The sequence below is a fragment of the Rana temporaria genome, chromosome 1, assembly GCF_905171775.1.
Source record: "Rana temporaria chromosome 1, aRanTem1.1, whole genome shotgun sequence".
In the NCBI taxonomy this organism is placed as follows: Eukaryota; Metazoa; Chordata; class Amphibia; order Anura; family Ranidae; genus Rana; species Rana temporaria.
Genome location: NC_053489.1, coordinates 489,743,269 through 489,761,119, shown reverse-complemented (window position 1 = coordinate 489,761,119; position 17,851 = coordinate 489,743,269). Strand labels below are relative to the sequence as shown.

The following is a 17,851-nucleotide window of genomic DNA, read 5'->3' as shown; positions in this document are numbered from 1 at the left end:
ATCCTCTAGCCAGGTCCATGTCACTGTAAGGACCCGAGTTTGAGGGAACGTTTTGCAAAATTCTGTGCACTGCACCGTAACACGTTGATTGCAAGGGCAATGCTATGCAGATTTTTTTTGCAAAAATTCAGTAAATGCACTTCTTCTGTAATATATCAGTGCTAGTGCATTTACTACATTTTTGCAAAAGGTGTACTAAGGGTTTGGTTAAATGTTAGGGTGAGATTAATGCCCTGTACACGTGATCGGTCCATCCGATGAAAACGGTCTGATGGACAGTTTTCATCGGTTAACCGATGAAGCTGACTGATGATCAGTCGTGCCTACACACCATCAGTTAAAAAACCGATCGTGTCAGAACACGGTGACGTAAAACACAATGACGTGCTGAAAAAAATGAAGTTCAATGCTTCCAAGCATGCGTCGACTTGATTCTGAGCATGCGTGGATTTTTAACCGAAGGACATGCCTACAAACAATCTTTTTTTTTCTATCGGTTAGGTATCCATCAGTTAAATTTAAAACAAGATTGCTTTTTTTAACCTATGGATAAATAACCGATGGGGCCCACACACGATCGGTTTGGTCCGATGAAAACAGTCCATCAGACCGTTCTCATCGGTTTGACCGATCGTGTGTACGCGGCATAACTGTTATGGTCAAGTTAAAGTGGAACTCTCTCAACCAACACTGACTTTATTTAATCCTTATGCTGCTAGCATTAGTAAATAGATAGGAAAGTTTATCATATTTACTTGTTCTACATTTTGAAACTAACAGCGCTGTGCTCCTTTAGCACTAAAATTAATGACATGCATTGCTAAATTAGGTCATTAGTTGATTTAATAATTTCCCTGTTGGGATTGATAAAATATTCTGAATCTGATTTATTTAAATTGGCCATAGGGTGATTCACATGAGTCTTTTTATGAAGGACTAGAGGTCTCCTATTTATATGCTGTTGTCACCAGCAATAATTAAACAAAATTAAAATCAAACAAATTATCATAAAGCTTAGTGGCTCCCTAGTTATTGCAGTCTGTCTAGTCCTTGTTTTGGGGGAAATATTCATAAATGTTTTCACTGAAAATAACAGCTCACTGCTGTAGCAGATTCGATCATGATTTGCTGTTTTTTTTTTTTCCCTTCCTCTGGATCAATTGTGGGTATAGGGTTGTGTATATAGGATTGTATTTTTATTTTCCTTATTGGTTGAACTAGATGGACTTTTTCAACATGACTAACTATGTACTGTAACTATGTAACACTCAGTACCATATAACAGAAACAGAGTTGTGAACCATCAGTAAATTTACTGATAGTTTGTAAAAATCTGTGACTTTTAGAACTGACTGTAACTATCAGGGGCTGATAATTTGTCATGTCGTGTTGACTTTTGTTAGTGTAAATCAGGCAAATTGCTTGTTATTGAATATTGCCAGTGTTTCCATATCATGTTTATACTATTTAAATATCGACTGTCTTTGTTTTTAAAAGGAGTTCTGCTTTTTTTCAGGTTGTCAGTAAAAAATGTGCTTTGTCAGTAAATTTCCCATGTTTTGCCAGTAAAAATGCCACTGGAGGTTGGCAACCCTGAACAGAAAGCACCAAATTACAATATTACTGTTGCCTTGTCTTACTATATCTGAGTAAATTTAGAGCAAATGCCCACAAAGGAGGCAAGTGGAAACTGCTGAGAAAGGTCACTCTCTGTACATCTTGTAGTATACAGCTATCCCTTTTTCTCTGCATATTACCATAAATTATATAGTCCAGGTAGCGTGGTAGTGTGGTAGCCGTATAAAGTCAGCGTGCCAGCATCAGAGTAATGTTTATTTTTTTTGTGACAGTCATCACATAAGAAGCTTTGTGACAGAATGAAAAGTAGGCATCATTCACAGATGCCTAGGGATGCATGATATATGTCTAGGGACTTGTGATTGCCAGTTTATTGGTTGGGTGTAACAACTCTATTTCTGAAATTCTACAGCATTACTAGTGAGAAATAGAAACTTCCTGTTTTTAGCTGTTGTAAATAATATAAAGAGCTGACAGGTCTTATCAGACAGCAAATCATGAAATACTTTTCAATAAACTAAAATACAAGGATACATTTCCAACTTGTCAGTGAGAAAGACTGTATTGTGAGCAGGTGCTAAAAACAGTGCAATTCTGAAATGAACTATAGCTATTTGACTTCTTAGGAAATACCTGTGCTGTATGCAATGGGCAAGACCTTTTTATACAGATTTAATGTACACAGATATCTGGAGGCTGCAATGTCTTCTAGCTTAAATTTCCAGGCACTTTCCCATGCCAGAGGTAACTTGTAGAGGTGCCCATACAAGAGGATAGCTCCCAACTGTCCCTGACCCCTCTGTCCCTCTTTCCTGCTCATTGTTCCCTAAATTTTGGTCTGATCTATATAGCTGTATACAGGGCTAGGACAAGGGGTAGGTGGGAGGGGTGGCTGCCCTGGGCGCAATTGTTTACTGTAAGCATGGTGGGGCCTTCCTTCTGGAACAAGGCTGACAAAAGTAGTGACAGCAGCAGTGATTTTGGCAAGCGAGAGACTGTTGGGCGTAGAATCCACTAAGCCTATACATCATGAACAGGGGGGGGGGGGGGCAAAGTTTGGCATCTTTGCCCTGGGCATTATTCCTGCCACTGGTTATATAAAAAAAGCAATTTTTATCTTCCAAAAAGTGTTTCCAAGTGATAAACCTTTCATCCAATTTTTAAATTGCTGCATTTGTAAATTGCAAAAGCCAGTATAAAGGAATAGTAGTGGTAAAAAAAAAAAAAAATCACTTGTGGGTTTAACTAATCCATTTTTTTTGTATAATTCTTCTTTAAGGGGGCTTGGCAGGGGGTGTGTCCTATGCTTACATACTTTTGCTGATAGGGGTCCCTCGTTCCCATGTCAAAAAGTTGGTAGGTATACAAGTAAATGGCTGTACAAATGGCCATGCACAAACGTTGGTTTTTACAAAGCCACATACAGCCAATCACTTGTATAGGCAGCTGTGCACCACAGCTGCAACTCACTAGAAGTAGGAAGCTCTGTTTTTTTTGTGTGATTCTTTCACATTTGCAACAATAGTCAGTCAAGTTACAGGAAAACAGGTAGACTATAGCATCATATAGGGATCAGTACAAAATTACAATCTTCATGATGCAGGTGGGTCTCGGAATGTAGACCACCACTACTCTGGGTCTTATAAGAAATTGCTTTTAATAAGAAACACAATGAGAGAAAGTTAAAACTTAGTAAAGGTCATAGCCTAAAGGTAAGCTTTTGGCTGGAGCAGCGATGGGGAATTGAAGCTGGAAGACTCTGCAGCCTCTAGACGTCTGTGTGCATGAGGCCCAACTTGAAAAAACTGTACAAAGGCATAAACTCTCGCATTTATAAAGTGTGGCATAAAGAAAGACTTTGCATCTTAATCCCTCTGATCACAAGGAAGTTATATATACGCTGGACCTTTCTGTAAACACATTTAGCCCATACCAGAACCTAGGAACAGCATCAATACCACTGGGCCATTGTCATAGCTTAGAGGTTGAATTGGTAAGCAATTTGATACCTAGCTCCTCCAGGCCCTAGGATAAGGATTGAAGTTTGGATTATGACCTGTTGACATGCCATACTCTGATCTAGTATCCAAAGGTAGAGATCGAGCATTGGTTATAGAGTGTGTACTTGAATATGGATACCTGAGCTGGTAACCACATTGCAAAGATGGTGCAGACACTACATTTTTCGGTACTGTTGAAATACTATTACGCTTTTTTTCAGATAAGCCTCTGTAGAGACCTGTGCTTGGTACATTGGAGGTGGTCTTCCAAGCTGCTGGAGGTCCTGGTAAAGTCTTTCTACGTGCAGCAGACACTACATTGGAAGATACTGATTCATGTAAAGTTTGTGGCAGAAACGCATCATCCACAAACCCTAGTGGGGACTTGGCTGCCGCTTCCCATGGAGTTAACTTTTTCCCTGGTGTTTCTGGTGTTGTGGCTGATTTTCCCACATATCCTGGCGCTGGCTGAAAAAGCATGGGCGATATCGGTGAGCCAAACGGTTGTGAACTGGCAGATGAAAGGCTCCTCGCAGGGAAGGACATAGATCTTCCATTATCTCTTTCCTAAATGAAACACAATCAGAAACATTTCCTACTTTTATATATTGTACTTAATCATATACAATTAAACAATATTATCATTTAAAAAAAACTCACTTGAGCATGAATACAAACACAATATCATACATACATACATACATACATACATACATACCATACATACATAGAACTATAGACATAATGATGGAACCAACAATCACAGGTATTAAATTAGGTGAATGTCATCACAAAATATGTTTATTTGCGAATGACATACTCCTATTTTTATCTCACATATTTCAGGCCTAATGCCGCGTACACACGACAGTTTTTCATGACATGAAAAATGCATTTTTTTTTAAATGTCATTAAAAACTATTGTGTGTGGGCTCCAGAGCATTTTTCATGACGTGAAAAATGGGCATTAAAAATTTGAACATGCACTATTTTTTCGCGTTGTTTTTCACGTTGTCGTTTTTCACATTGTCGTTTTCACGTCATGTGTAGGCTTTAACGACGTGAAAAAAACGTGCATGCTCAGTAGCAAGTTTCTGGTAAAACTAGCGTTCGTAATGGAGATAGCACATTCGTCACGCTGTAACAGACTGAAAAGCACGAAGACTGAAAATGGGTGGCGCCATCCGAATGGAACTTCCCCTTTATAGTGCCGCCGTACATGTTGTACGTCATCGCGCTTTGCTCGAGCATTTTTTTTTCAGGATCGTGTGTTGGCAAGGCAGGCTTGACAAGAATCAGGTCGAAAAAACTTCATTTTTTTCTAGACCATTAAAAATGGTCGTGTGTACGCGGCATTACAGTTGGCAACCAAAAATCTTTGGCAATGAACATCTCACTCAGAATATACAGAACTCGTTACCCTTTAACCTCCCTAGCGGTATGATTCTTTCTGAAAAAACATGCTGAAAGCGGTACAATTATTTGCAAGGAAATTTGGTGTTTTATATTGTAGGTCTGTAATTTTTAGGAATAACTCACTTAAATCTGACCAAACAAGAATCTAATAGGCATCCTAGGTATTTTTTTAAAAACAACATTTTAAATTATAATATAATAAATAATTATAAATAATTATAGCAAGTAATAATATAATAAAACTAAAAATTATTCAATAATGTAATCAACTCAAAATCACTGAAATTTGCTCAGTTGCAGAATTGTTGCTGTCATTATTTATTTATTTTTATGACGAATTTCCCCGCAAATCGCTATCGCACAATTCTGCAAGTGATTATAATTTATTATCGCTGTTTTCTAGCTGATCTAAAACCATTTTTGACATAAAAAGACACTTTTGGTTGCTATGGACAATATACAGTTTGCAGGGAGAAAGAAGGGTTTTTATTATATAAAATGACATGTAGGACACTGGGCAGACCACTAGGGACAAGGGGGGGGGGGGGGGTTTTTTTTACATACAGTACTGTAATCTATAAGATTACAGTATACTGTATGTATAGTGTTTGTTTACTTTTTTGAATTTGGCGCCGATCTCCGCTCCCGTGCGTCGTAACGTCGCAGGGAACGGAGATCGGCGGCACAGGAGGACGCTGTGTGAATCGAGCAAGGTCCCGCTCGCTCACACAGTGTGGTGACATCGCTGGATCCAGGAGAAGGTAAGCCAGCGCACGCTGCAGGCTCTGCATATCTACCCCGAGCGTGACTCGGGGTTACCGATTTTGGTAGAAAAAATCAACCCCGAGTCACGCTCGGGGATACCGCCAGGAGGGTTAAATTGGTAGATCGCAGCCCACCATATTTACTGTAGGTCTTCAACTTACGGCCAATCCCTCAGAATTATTTGCTGCCAATTACCCACCTTTATTGAAAAGCATCACAAATTTATTATCTGACTGGTCTGCCCTACCGATTTCTTGGTTGGGAAAAATCAACATAATAAAAATGACTATACTCCCCAAGTTTTTATATCTTTTTAGAACGCTTCTAATCCATATTCCTGCTTATTTTTTTAGATTGATCCAACAAAAAGTAACACAGTTCACTTGGGGTAAAAAAAAACCTTGGCTGCCCAAAAAAACCTTAATCCTACCCAAATTGATGGGTGGTCTGGGATTTCCAGACTTTGCAACTTATTATAAAGCAGTTCAAATGGCACAATTATCAAAATATCACTCGACCACGGAGACCCTTTTGTCGTTTTTTATTGAAGCAATAGACTTCGACCCACTTCCTACAAATAATATTTAATGGCTGCGCTCTTCAGATCGTAGAACTTTTAAGAATCCAATCTCTAGACATTCTTTATCATTATGGGATAAGCACAAAAGCTCACATGGTCTACAATTTCCACATAACCTGCTTCTTTCCTTTCATAAAAACCCGGATATTTCCAAGAACTTTAATGCTTGGTCTAAGGTTGGCATTACGTGTCTATTAAACTTAACATCAACAACCACAATACGATCTTTTCCAGAACTATGCTCGACTTATGGACTCCCCAAATCAGAAATTTTCAGATATTTGCAAATCAATTTTTTTACGATCCTCTCCTTAATTCTAGTGATAATCTTCACAATATTACCCAATTTGAAAGAATATGCCTAAAGGAACCACATGCTAAAGGTCGCATCTCGATAATTTATTCTCAACTGATCACTAAATCAAATACAATCTTACCCTCTTATGTTACTAAGTGGGAACCAGATCTCAACTTTAAAATTGATAATAAGACTTGGACAAATATTTGGTCTAACACTAGCTCTTCTTCTACAAATGTATTAGCAACGGAGGCATCATATAAAGTACTCTCTCGTTGGTATTTGGTTCCCTCCAGATTAGCCAAATTTACAGCAAACAGCTCAGATCTCTGCTTTTGCGGTTGTCCAGATAAAGGAACCCATATGCACATCTGGTGTCCATTCGTGCGCAGATTCTGGGAAAAGATTTTCCGGATTGCCTCTAAATTATTCGACTGTATTGTTTTACCAAATCCAATGACAGCCCCTCTCAATATTAAACCAGTAACCCTTTCTCAGAATCAATATAAATGATTATTTTCATTCATGATAGTCGCAAAGCAGACAATTACTGGCGCATGGAAATCACTTGTAGTACATCTGTCGGAAGCCAAAAAGAGAACGAATCAATCTTTCATACATGCTAAAATGGATGCACTAGACAAAAATAAGTTGAAGAAATTCAACAACATATGGAAACCATGGATCATATATTATTCGCCAGAAAATTTTGATAGACGAGTTCTCTCGTCTTGGTGTTGATGCTTTTTCATGGATACCAAGAAAATAACATACATGAAATCTACCTTCGGAGCGCTGTGGTCCTCTCCTCTTCTTCCATTAGTACCCACTCCCCCTCCTTTTTTTTATCCTATTGTTTTTTCAAGAACCCCTACCTATCTTAACTCACTCTTTTTATATATTACAGTATATGTTTTTACTATATGATCGCAAATTTGGGTTAGACAGAGGGGCAGATCCTCAAAGATCTGCACCGGCGCAGCGTATACTTACCTGTCTTTGGTTTGAATCCAGAAAGAATTTGCGCCATAAGTTACGGCCGCGTAGTGTATTTCTCGTGGCGTAAGGGAGCAGAATTCAAATGCGGTGAGTAGGGGGCGTGTTTCATTTAAATGAAGCGCATCCCCGCGCCGAACGAACTGCACATGCCCCGTCCATCAAAACTCCCAGGGTGCATTGCTCCAAATGACGTCGCAAGGACGTCATTGTTTTCGTCGTGAACGTAAATGGCGTCCAGCCCCATTCACGGACGATTTACGCAAACGACGTAAAATTTTCAAAATTATACGCGGGAACGACGGCCATACTTAACATTGAGTACGCCACCAGATAGCAGCTTTAACTATACGCCGGAAAAAGCCAAACGGAAACGACGTAAAAGAATGCGACGGCCGCTCGTACGTTCGTGGATCGTCGGAAAAAGCTAATTTGCATACTCAACGCGGATTACGGCTCTATCCAAAATGAAAAAAATAAAGATTTACCTTTAGTTGTACTTTAATTTGCAAAGTGAAAAATCTATCTTGGTTAATAAACCCCAATGAGTCACTGATGCACAAAAACTATGCAGGCCAGCAGTACGTACTACTCATTTGACTACTTGCTTAATGTTTGCTGTATGCAAGTACTGAAGCATATCAATTAGCTTTTATAACCTATACATTTCTATCACTGTAGTTTTCTTTCAGACTTATTACTCTTTAACCCAAATCCAGAAAATGTTATATATCGGCATTAATATTTCCCTTTTACTCTTTGCATTTACTAATATAACATTGATTTTGACAGTAAGAGCTTCTTTAGTAAATGAACGAAAAGAAGAACGGTTATTTAGGTTAATAGTAATGTCACTGACCTAATTAGGAAATGAGCTTGTAACATGAAGAACCAGTCAACTAACATTAGTGTGTGACAGACCTAGTTAGGAGGATGCTCATTATGTGCTCAGCAGGATACAAGGATAAACTGGGATAGTAGAGCAGAGACTGCCATTGGCAGCACACACATGAGGCTTTATGGAGTTGTGTTTACAATTAGCTAGAGCACAGGTCATATGGAAGGTTGAATACAGAACACAACTTTATGCATTGTGTTATATGTGTCCTATTTTATTATCTCTAGAAACTGACAAACTCAACTCGTTGCCATTGATCCCTTGCAGCACTGGGATCCTCAGTTCAAGTCCTGGTTAGAATACTATCTACATGGGGTTTGGATGTACTCCCTGTGCTTGTATGGGTTTCCCAAGGATACGCCAGCTTCCTCCCACACTCCAAACACACCCTACCAGGTTCATTGGCTCCTGGATAAAATTGGCACTAGTATGATATTCTACTGAGCATGCTCGAGATGGCTGTCCTGACAGTTGATAAATCTCTTAGAGCAGCAGTCCCCAACCTTTTTGGCACCAGGGACTGGCTTAGTTGTAGCCAATTTTTCAGTGGACCCGGGGGGGGGAGTACAAATATAAACAGAGTCGGCCCTCAGACCCCTTCACACCACAACCCCCCCCTTTACAGCACAGTCCCTCCATTATATCAATGTAGTGTTCAACAAGCTCAATTTACATAAAAGTTTGACCTTTAAAGCTGTTCAACAGTATCCTAAGTTCCCCTTCACATGACAGCCCTCTTTTCATTACAGTGCAGTCCCCTTTACATTACAGTGCCACTTTACAGTGCAAACCCCCTTAATTTAATGTAACGAGGACTGCATTGTAAGGGGGTACTGTGATGTACAGGGGACTGCACTGTAATAATTACAGTGCCCATGTATAGTGCAGTCGACTTTGTACCACAGTGCCCCTAGCAATCACAGTCCCCCATCACAGTGCCCCTTGCAGTCATGAGTCATACCCACCCCCCTTTCCTCTCTAAAATTACAGTGCCCCCTTTTAAATTCTGACTCCCCTGCACAGTCCTACCTTTGGCGTCCTCTCCCGCATATCTCGCCTAGCCGCTGATGTCATTATATCAGCAGGGTAGGGGGAAGGAGGAGCTGCAGATCTGAACGGAGAAGGGTAGCTGCCCAACTTATCATGTTAACATGTTAACAAGCTGGTAATTACCGGCTTGTTAATATTAAAAGCCTCCCACTCTCTGTGCAGAGATTTGTGGCATGGCTGCACAGCAGGAGGTGTGCGGTGACTGCGGGCTGTCATAATTCTGTGCAGACCGCAGTCGCCGATCTCCTCCTGCTGTGCAGCCCAGTCATCAACAGGCCACAGATTGGTACTGGTCCGCAGATCGGGGGTTGAGGACCCCTGGCTTAAAGTCCCCATGGAGAAAAGGGCTAAAAAAATATAAATTAATTAATACATGAGTTGCCATTGTGGACTTGTTTTTAAAGGTGTTGGTTCCAGAGTTATCATTTTAATCTTTGATGCATTCCTTTTGCCCTTTTCTCATGGGCAAAACCAGGTGGTTGTGGAGCATTTTTATCCCAACGCATCCACTAGTTAAAAGTGGGCAATGGCTGATGGACAACCACATACACATTGGTGCAACCAGTAAAAAAAAAGGCATATCACGTTCAGTGGGCGAATGAGGCCCTGCTGCAACTGTAACCAACTTAGTAGTTAGGCCAATGTGAAAAAGTCCTTAGTGAGTCACCGACCAGGAATAAGGGGTGTTCCAATGCTGGATATATAAATATGCTTTGCAAGTCAGCGACTCACTAAATACAGAAAGTAGAGGGAGCATCACAGCCTTGGAGCTTGTTTGTTCAAAAGTAGTTGACAGGTTACTTTTAAAAAAAACTTTTTTTTTATTTAGGTTTTTAAAGTAACCTGTGAGGACAGAAATAGGGAACTGCCATTTCTGAAGCAGTCAAAGGGTCAAAGGTCTCCTGAAGTCTAATAGCTGGTGGCCTGTCATCTACCCGACCTCCGACCTCTGAGGTGCGAGGTACAAAGTAAGAGTATCTAAATAAAGGGCAATATACTTTTTTGAAAATATGTAATTATAGTCATTTAAGATTGACTCTTAAGATGTGTGCACAGGCCCACTTGTGGCTGGTTCTCTTTAAAATCCCTTGCAAACAGAACAATAAAACTTCAAAAGCGCAACATACAAGACTGTAGAGATATACAAAACAGTAGAAAAATCAGAGCCATGGTCAGTAATTTTCATGGGCCAGATTCAGATAGGATATCTCCAAGGCCGGCCAGTCGTATCTATGCGACTGATTCATAGAATCAGTTACGCATAGATATGCCTAAGATCCGACAGGTGTAAGTGACTTACACCGTCGGTTCTTAGGCTGCAATTCCAGGCCGGCCGCTAGGTGGCGCTTTCGTGTCTTTTACGCGTCAAATATGCTAATGAGCTATAGCAGGGGTAAGTGCGGCGTATCCTATGTTAAGTATGGCCGTCGTTCCCGCACCGAGTTTTGATTTTTTTACGTCGTTTGCGTAAGTCGTTCGCGAATACGGCCGGATGTAATTTACGTAAACGTCGAAACCAATGACGTCCTTGCGACGTCATTTGGAGCAATGCACACTGGGAAAATTTCCGGTCGGCTCGGGGACGCACCTGATTTGAATAGTACACTCCCCCTAGCCGTGGAATTTGAATTCCGCCGGGGGATTTACAATACGCCGCCGCAAGTTTTGAGGTAAGTGCTTTCTGAATTAAGCACTCGCCTCAAAAACTTGCGGCGGCGGATCGTAAATCAGATAGGTTAGGCGGATCTAAAGATCCGCTAACCTATCTGAATCCGGCCCTCTGTGTTTAGATGTAAACATTGTAATACCGTTTACATGCATTGAGTGTACAGAGCAAATACTGTCAATTTGAGCTGCCTGCATCCTAGCAATAGAAGGATGTTAGATGGCTTGGAAGCCACCTGCATGCCAGCAATGGAAAGGTTTCCTTGAGAAGCCACCTGTGTTCTAGCAATCAAAAGGCTTCTGCAGGCTAGCAATGGAAGGAATTTCCCTGCATCCTACCAACTGAAGGATACTAGGCGGCTTCATTTAGAGGCTGCCTGCATCCAAGCAACTGAAGGCTGATAGGGACTTCATTGAGAAGCTGTCTGCATCTTAGCAACCAAACAAAGCTATAGTCTTCTTGAGAGAGCATCTGTGTTCTAGCAATGGAAGAATGTCAGATGGCTTCCTTAAAAAGTCACCTGCATGCTAGAAATGAAAGAATGCTAGGTTTCTTGAGTAGCTGTCAGTATCCTAATAATGGAAGGAAGCCGCCTGTATCCTTTCAATTTCAGGCACCTAGATAGTTAAATTGAGAAGTTACATGCACCCTAGCAACTGAAGGATGCTAGGCAGCTGACTTCAGAAGCCACCTGCATTCTAGCAATAACAGGAGGTTTCCCTGCATCCTAGTAACTGAAGGACACTAGGTGGATTCATTGAGAAGCTGCCTGTATCCTAGAAACCAAAGGAAACTTAGCAGTTTCCTAAGAAGTCACCTGTGTCCCAGCAATGGAAGAATGTTGAGCAGCTTCCTTAAGAAGTCACCTGCGTTCTAGCAACAGAAGGAAGTTACATGCATACAATAAAATGAAGAATGCTAGGCAGTTTTCTTAAGAATCCACCAGCATGCTAGCAATGAAAGGACTCTAGGTTTCCTTGAGAAGCTGTCTGTGTCCTAACAATGGATTAAAACTGCCTGCATCCTAGCAACTGAAGGTACCTAGGCAGCTTCATTGAGGATCTGACTGAATCTTAGCAATTGAAGATGCTAGGCAGCTGATTTCAGAAGCCATCTGTGTTGTAGCAATAATGCCGCATACACACGACCGTTTTTCAGGTTGTAAAAAATTACGTTTTTTTTAATGTCATTAAAAACAATCGTGTGTGGGCTCCAGAGCATTTTTCACGATGTAAAAAAATGGGCATTTAAAGTTTCAAACATGCTCTAATTTTTTACGACGTTTTTAACTTTGTCGTTTTTTAACGTCGTAAAAAATGGTCGTGTGTGGGCTTTAACGACATGAAAAAAACGTGCATGCTCAGAAGCAAGTTATGAGACGGGAGCGCTCGTTCTGGTAAAACTAGCGTTCGTAATTTAATAAGCACATTCATCACGCTGTAACAGACTGAAAAGCGCAAATCGTCTTTTACTAACACAAAATCAGCAAAAGCAGCCCAAAGGGTGGCGCCATTCGGATGGAACTTCCCCTTTATAGTGCAGTTGTTCGTGTTGTACGTCACCGCGCTTTGCTAGAGAATTTATTTTTCACGATCGTGTGTTTTAACGATCGGGTTGAAAAAAACTTTGTTTTTTCTAGACCATTAAAAATGTAATTTTTTACAACCCGAAACAACGTGTGTACGCGGCATTAGACTTAGACTGGGAGGAAAAATTGGCATCAATGACCACAGAACAGAAATGGGAATTCTTCAAAAAGACTGTATGCAAACTCACTGCAAAGTATATTCCCATAGGCAATATGTTTAAAAGGCTAAAAATAAAACCTATGTGGCTCACGACAAAACTTAAAATGGCTATAAATAACAAGAAAATAACTTTAAAAAAATATAAAAATTAAGGAACACTATCATCATTTAAATACTACAAAGAATATAAGAGAATATGTAAAAAGGAAATCAAGGATGCAAAAATTCAAAACGAACCACAAATTGCAAAAGATAGTAGGACAAACCCCCAAAATATCTTCAAATATACAGTATTAATAGTAAAAAGGTCAGATCTGAGCATGTAGGCCCTTTACAAAATAATCTAGAGTGGGTGAGTGGGGACAAAGAGAAGGCTAATTTATTAAATAATATCTTCAGCTCTGTGCATACAAAGGGGCATGGGGGAGATCATGTCCATAATAGGGGTGGTATTGGCACAGCCTCATATGATACACAATGGCTCAAAAGTGATATGGTCCAGAAATATTTTATTTTTTAATAAGGGTGGATAAAGCACTTGGACCAGATGGCATCCACCCACAGATCCTAAAACAATTGAGCTCTGTAATTTCTAAGCCATTGTTTAAAATTTTTAGGGACTTGTTAATGATTGGAATAGTACCACTGGATTGACGTAGGGTCAATGTGGTGCCCATATTTAAAAAGGGATCTGAGCGCGGCGGCTCCTAATCTTTATTAACTACTTTAGTCCCGGGCTATAGTAAAAAGACGGCCTCCAGGTGGCTCTATAAATCCGTGCGCGCCGCCGGAGGACGCGAGACCCAGAGCTCCACGTCCTGTCAGGGAGAGGAGACAGATGCTGTGTCCCTTGTACATAGGGACACAGCATCTGTCACCTCCCCCAGTCAGTCCCCTCCCCCCACAGTAAGAATCACTCCCAGGATACACATTTAACCCCTTCCTCGCCCCCTAGTGTTAACCCCTTCCCTCCCAGTCACATTTATACAGTAATCAATGCATTTTTATAGCACTGTTCGCTGTATTAAGGTGAATGGTCCCAAAAATGTGTCAAAAGTGTCCGATGTGTCGGCCGCAATATCGCAGTCCTGACAAAATTCGCAGATCGCCGTATTACTAGTAAAAAAATAAAATAAAAAGAATGTCAGAATTCTATCCCCTATTTTGTAGCCACTATAACTTTTGCGCAAACCAATCACTATACGCTTATTGCGATTTTTTTTTTTACCAAAAATATGTAGAAAACATATCGGCCTAAACTGAGAAAAAAAATATTTATTTAAAAATGGGATATTTATTATAGCAAAAAGTAAAAAATATTGTGTTTTTTTTTCAAAATTGACGCTCTTTTTTTGTTAATAGCGCAAAAAATTAAAACCGCAGAGGTGATCAAATACCACCAAAAGAAAGCTCTATTTGTGGGAAAAAAAGGACATCAATTTTGTTTGGGAGGCACGTCGCACGACCGCGCAATTTTAATTTAAAGCGACACAGTGCTGAAAGCTGAAATTTCGCCTGGGCAGGAAGGGGGTATATGTGCCCAGTAGGCAAGTGGTTAATGATATATGGTCTGGGATTAAAAATACCATTTATGTCTTTGCAGATGACACTAAGCTATGCAGTGGAATAACGTCCTTACAGGATGTCTCCAATTTACAAGCCAACCTTAATGCACTGTCTAATTGGGCAACTAAGTGGCAAATAAGGTTTAATGTTGATAAATGTAAAGTTATGCACTTGGGGCTAAGAATATGCATGCATCATACATACTAGGGGGAGTAGAACTGGGGGAATCAATGGTGGAGAAGGATCTGGGGGTTTTGGTAGATCATAAGCTCAATAATAATATGCAATGCCAAATGGCAGTTTCCAAAGCGAGCAAAGTCCTTTCTTGTATTAAGAGAGATATGGACTCCAGAGACAGAGATATAATTTTGCTCCTGTACAATCATTAGTAAGACCTCATCTGGAATATGCAGTTCGGTTTTGGGCCCCAGTTCTCAAAAAGAATATTGGGGAACTGGAGAAAGTACATGGAAGGGCAACCAAATAAGAGGCATGGAGGAGCTCAGCTATGAGGAACTGAATTTATTCTCTCCTGAGAAGAGGAGATTAAGGGAGGGATATGATCAACATCTACAAATACATCTACAAATACATAAGTGGTTCATATGGTAAACTTGGTGTTGAGTTATTCACTTAAAGGTCATCACAGAGGACAAGGGGGCACTCTGTACGTCTAGAGGAAAAAATATTTTATCCTCAAATATGGAAAGGTTTTTTCACAGTAAGAGCTGTGAAAATGTGGAATAGACTCCCTCCAAAGGTGGTTCTGGCTAACTTAGTCGATTGCTTTAAAAAAGGCCTGGATTCTTTCCTAGATGTACATAATATAACCGGACTGGATACTAACATTTATAGGTAAAGTTGATCCAGGTAAAATCTAATTGCCTCTCTGGGGATCAGAGAGGAATTTTTTCCACTGCTGTAGCAAATTGGAGTATGCTTTGCTGGGGGTTTTCATCTTCCTCTTGAACAACTGTGGGTGGGGGATTGTGTATATGGGATTGTATGATTATTATTTTTTTGGTTGAACTAGATGGACGTTTTTCAACTGTAGCAAGGTCCGTCTTTAGTTACCTCCAGAGTTAGGTACAGCTGACATCTTTCAATGTAGAGTGGGTTATAAAGCATGGTGGGTGTAGTGCAAGGTAGATTCATGGGCACCAGACACTTCTTGAATGCAAAGATTTATTTTCTCTTGAACAGAACTGAGAGGGTTTAGGGCTAGGACATCCTTTAGTAGTTGCAATGTGAATTAGCAGACTCTGAGACTTCTATAAGTAGACAGCCATGCAGGGAAAGGCATCCAGAAAGACACCACACCTGCATGAATAGGATCGCTGTCTCCTATGGCACAGTCTTATAACAGTTTCTAACACAAGTTGTAATGAACTTCTGTGCTTCTTCACTCCACTGAGCTCCCAGTCTCTCTCACTGGACTTGGTGATCCACTTCCACTGGATCTCCTAAACTCTTCCAACCTTCTCACTAAGTATCGTCCTCAAGCGTCACCCCACGTCCCTGCTGGGTCCCCAGCTTGGCACTCACAGATACTCCTCAAATGTCACCCCACTAGCCTGCTCGGTCCCTGGCTTGGCACACAAGGCTGCTCTGCAAGCGTCACCACCGCTGGGTGGGTCCCTGGCTTGACACCTGCCGAAGTTTCCCAATTCTTCACCATCCCGGTTTGTGAGAATACTGCTCTGGTACTTGCTTCAGCTACTCACTGGATCACAGTGAGTAGCTGAAGCAAGTACCAGAGCAGTATTCTCACAAACCGGGATGGTGGCTGCTAGGCCAGAGTCTTAGACCTATCCCGGGGACAGCTTGCTGCTAGGTTGTCTGAGGGCCTATCCAGAACCAAGAGAGCAGCGTAGGGTTGGGACTGCAGTCCAACCATAAGTGACGGTTATGCCGGCCAGAGAACCTGTCGTGGTCGGCGGTAGAGGGGAAGCTGTCGCCACTAAGGGACCAGCCACCTTGTTATCAGGGATCACCTGGTAACAAGGTGGCTGGTCCCTTAGTGGCGACAGCTTCCCCTCTACCGCCAACCACGACAGGTTCTCTGGCCGGCATAACCGTCACTTATGGTTGGACTGCAGTCCCAACCCTACGCTGCTCTCTTGGTTCTGGATAGGCCCTCAGACAACCTAGCAGCCAGCTGTCCCTGGGATAGGTCTAAGACTCTGGCCTAGCAGCCCGGGGCAGCACAACACATCCACCCAGACAGCCGTCTAGGTGGCACAGAACACGGATCACCTGACCTCACCCAAATAAATAGGCTCTCTCAGGGGACCCAAAAATATCCCTGCCCATTGGCTGAGATACCCTATCTATTCCTAATCTGTCCTTGCAATGCCCTTGTCTTATTTAATGTCACCAGAGAATGTCACCAGATACCTGGCCACCTAGTGACAGAAGGGAGAAGTGCAGCAATTCCAGAATTAGGGTGTAATCAATGAATCTCTTATCAATAGGCCAAGGAAACTATACCTGGCAGGTAAATTCACTAGCAACCTTGCCTAACCATCAGGGTGCTACACAACCTAACTATGTAACTATGTAACAAACATGTAAATGAACCCTGAAAAACTCTGAAACTTGCATCATCATGACTGCCAAGTAATTAGCATTTTCATAAATCAATCTTGCCATGTAACTAGCAAAGTCAGCAATGTTAGCCTCTATATTCTTTTACTACATGGTAATACATTATGACAATTCGCATACATTTATGTTATACTCTGCTGCAACTATGCAGTAGGACAACAAAGGTCAGTATGTAAAAACAGACATATACAAGATCTAGTTCTGTACGGTAAAAGACAGATGAAAATCCTGTTTTTCAGCATTGGCTTTGTGCCCAGTGAAACTGCATTCAGCATACAGCCCTACCCCTTTCCAGTTTTTTCTGCCTCTAAGGAATGCAATAGATGGAATGTCCAACAGTGGGAGCCGGCTGTAAAGACAGACCATGGAAGGTTACAACCTTTTATTTAAATCCCACCATTTGCTTTCTGCATTAACATTTTTTAATATCTGTCGTAACTGTAATATTTGTAATAGCTTAAAATCTGTACACACTATTTGATGGGAGCAGGCCTCCCCTGCCAGGAGTTATTGTTCTCCTCCAAGTGAGGTCATCTACATGATCCAGAATGCTGGAAAATCTCTGCATGCACTACTCAGGTTTACTCAATATTTCTACCTAATAATCCATTATGCTGTAAGATCTCAGTGTTTAATAAGGAGTACTTTGATTGCCCATGCATCCTTCTTACTTCTCACATATT

General features: G+C 41.1%; 1 protein-coding gene across 1 annotated transcript in view; it reads right to left on the bottom strand.

Annotated features, from left to right (window-relative positions):
• Positions 1-2,838: 2,838 nt before the first annotated feature.
• SYNPO2 (synaptopodin 2) overlaps positions 2,839-17,851 on the bottom strand; it is a 327,710-nt gene continuing 312,697 nt past the window's right edge. Inside the window, exon 5 of the mRNA XM_040330158.1 lies at positions 2,839-4,145. Coding sequence (XP_040186092.1) covers positions 3,588-4,145 — 558 coding nt within the window. The 3' untranslated portion in view covers positions 2,839-3,587. The remainder of the gene's footprint in view (positions 4,146-17,851) is intronic.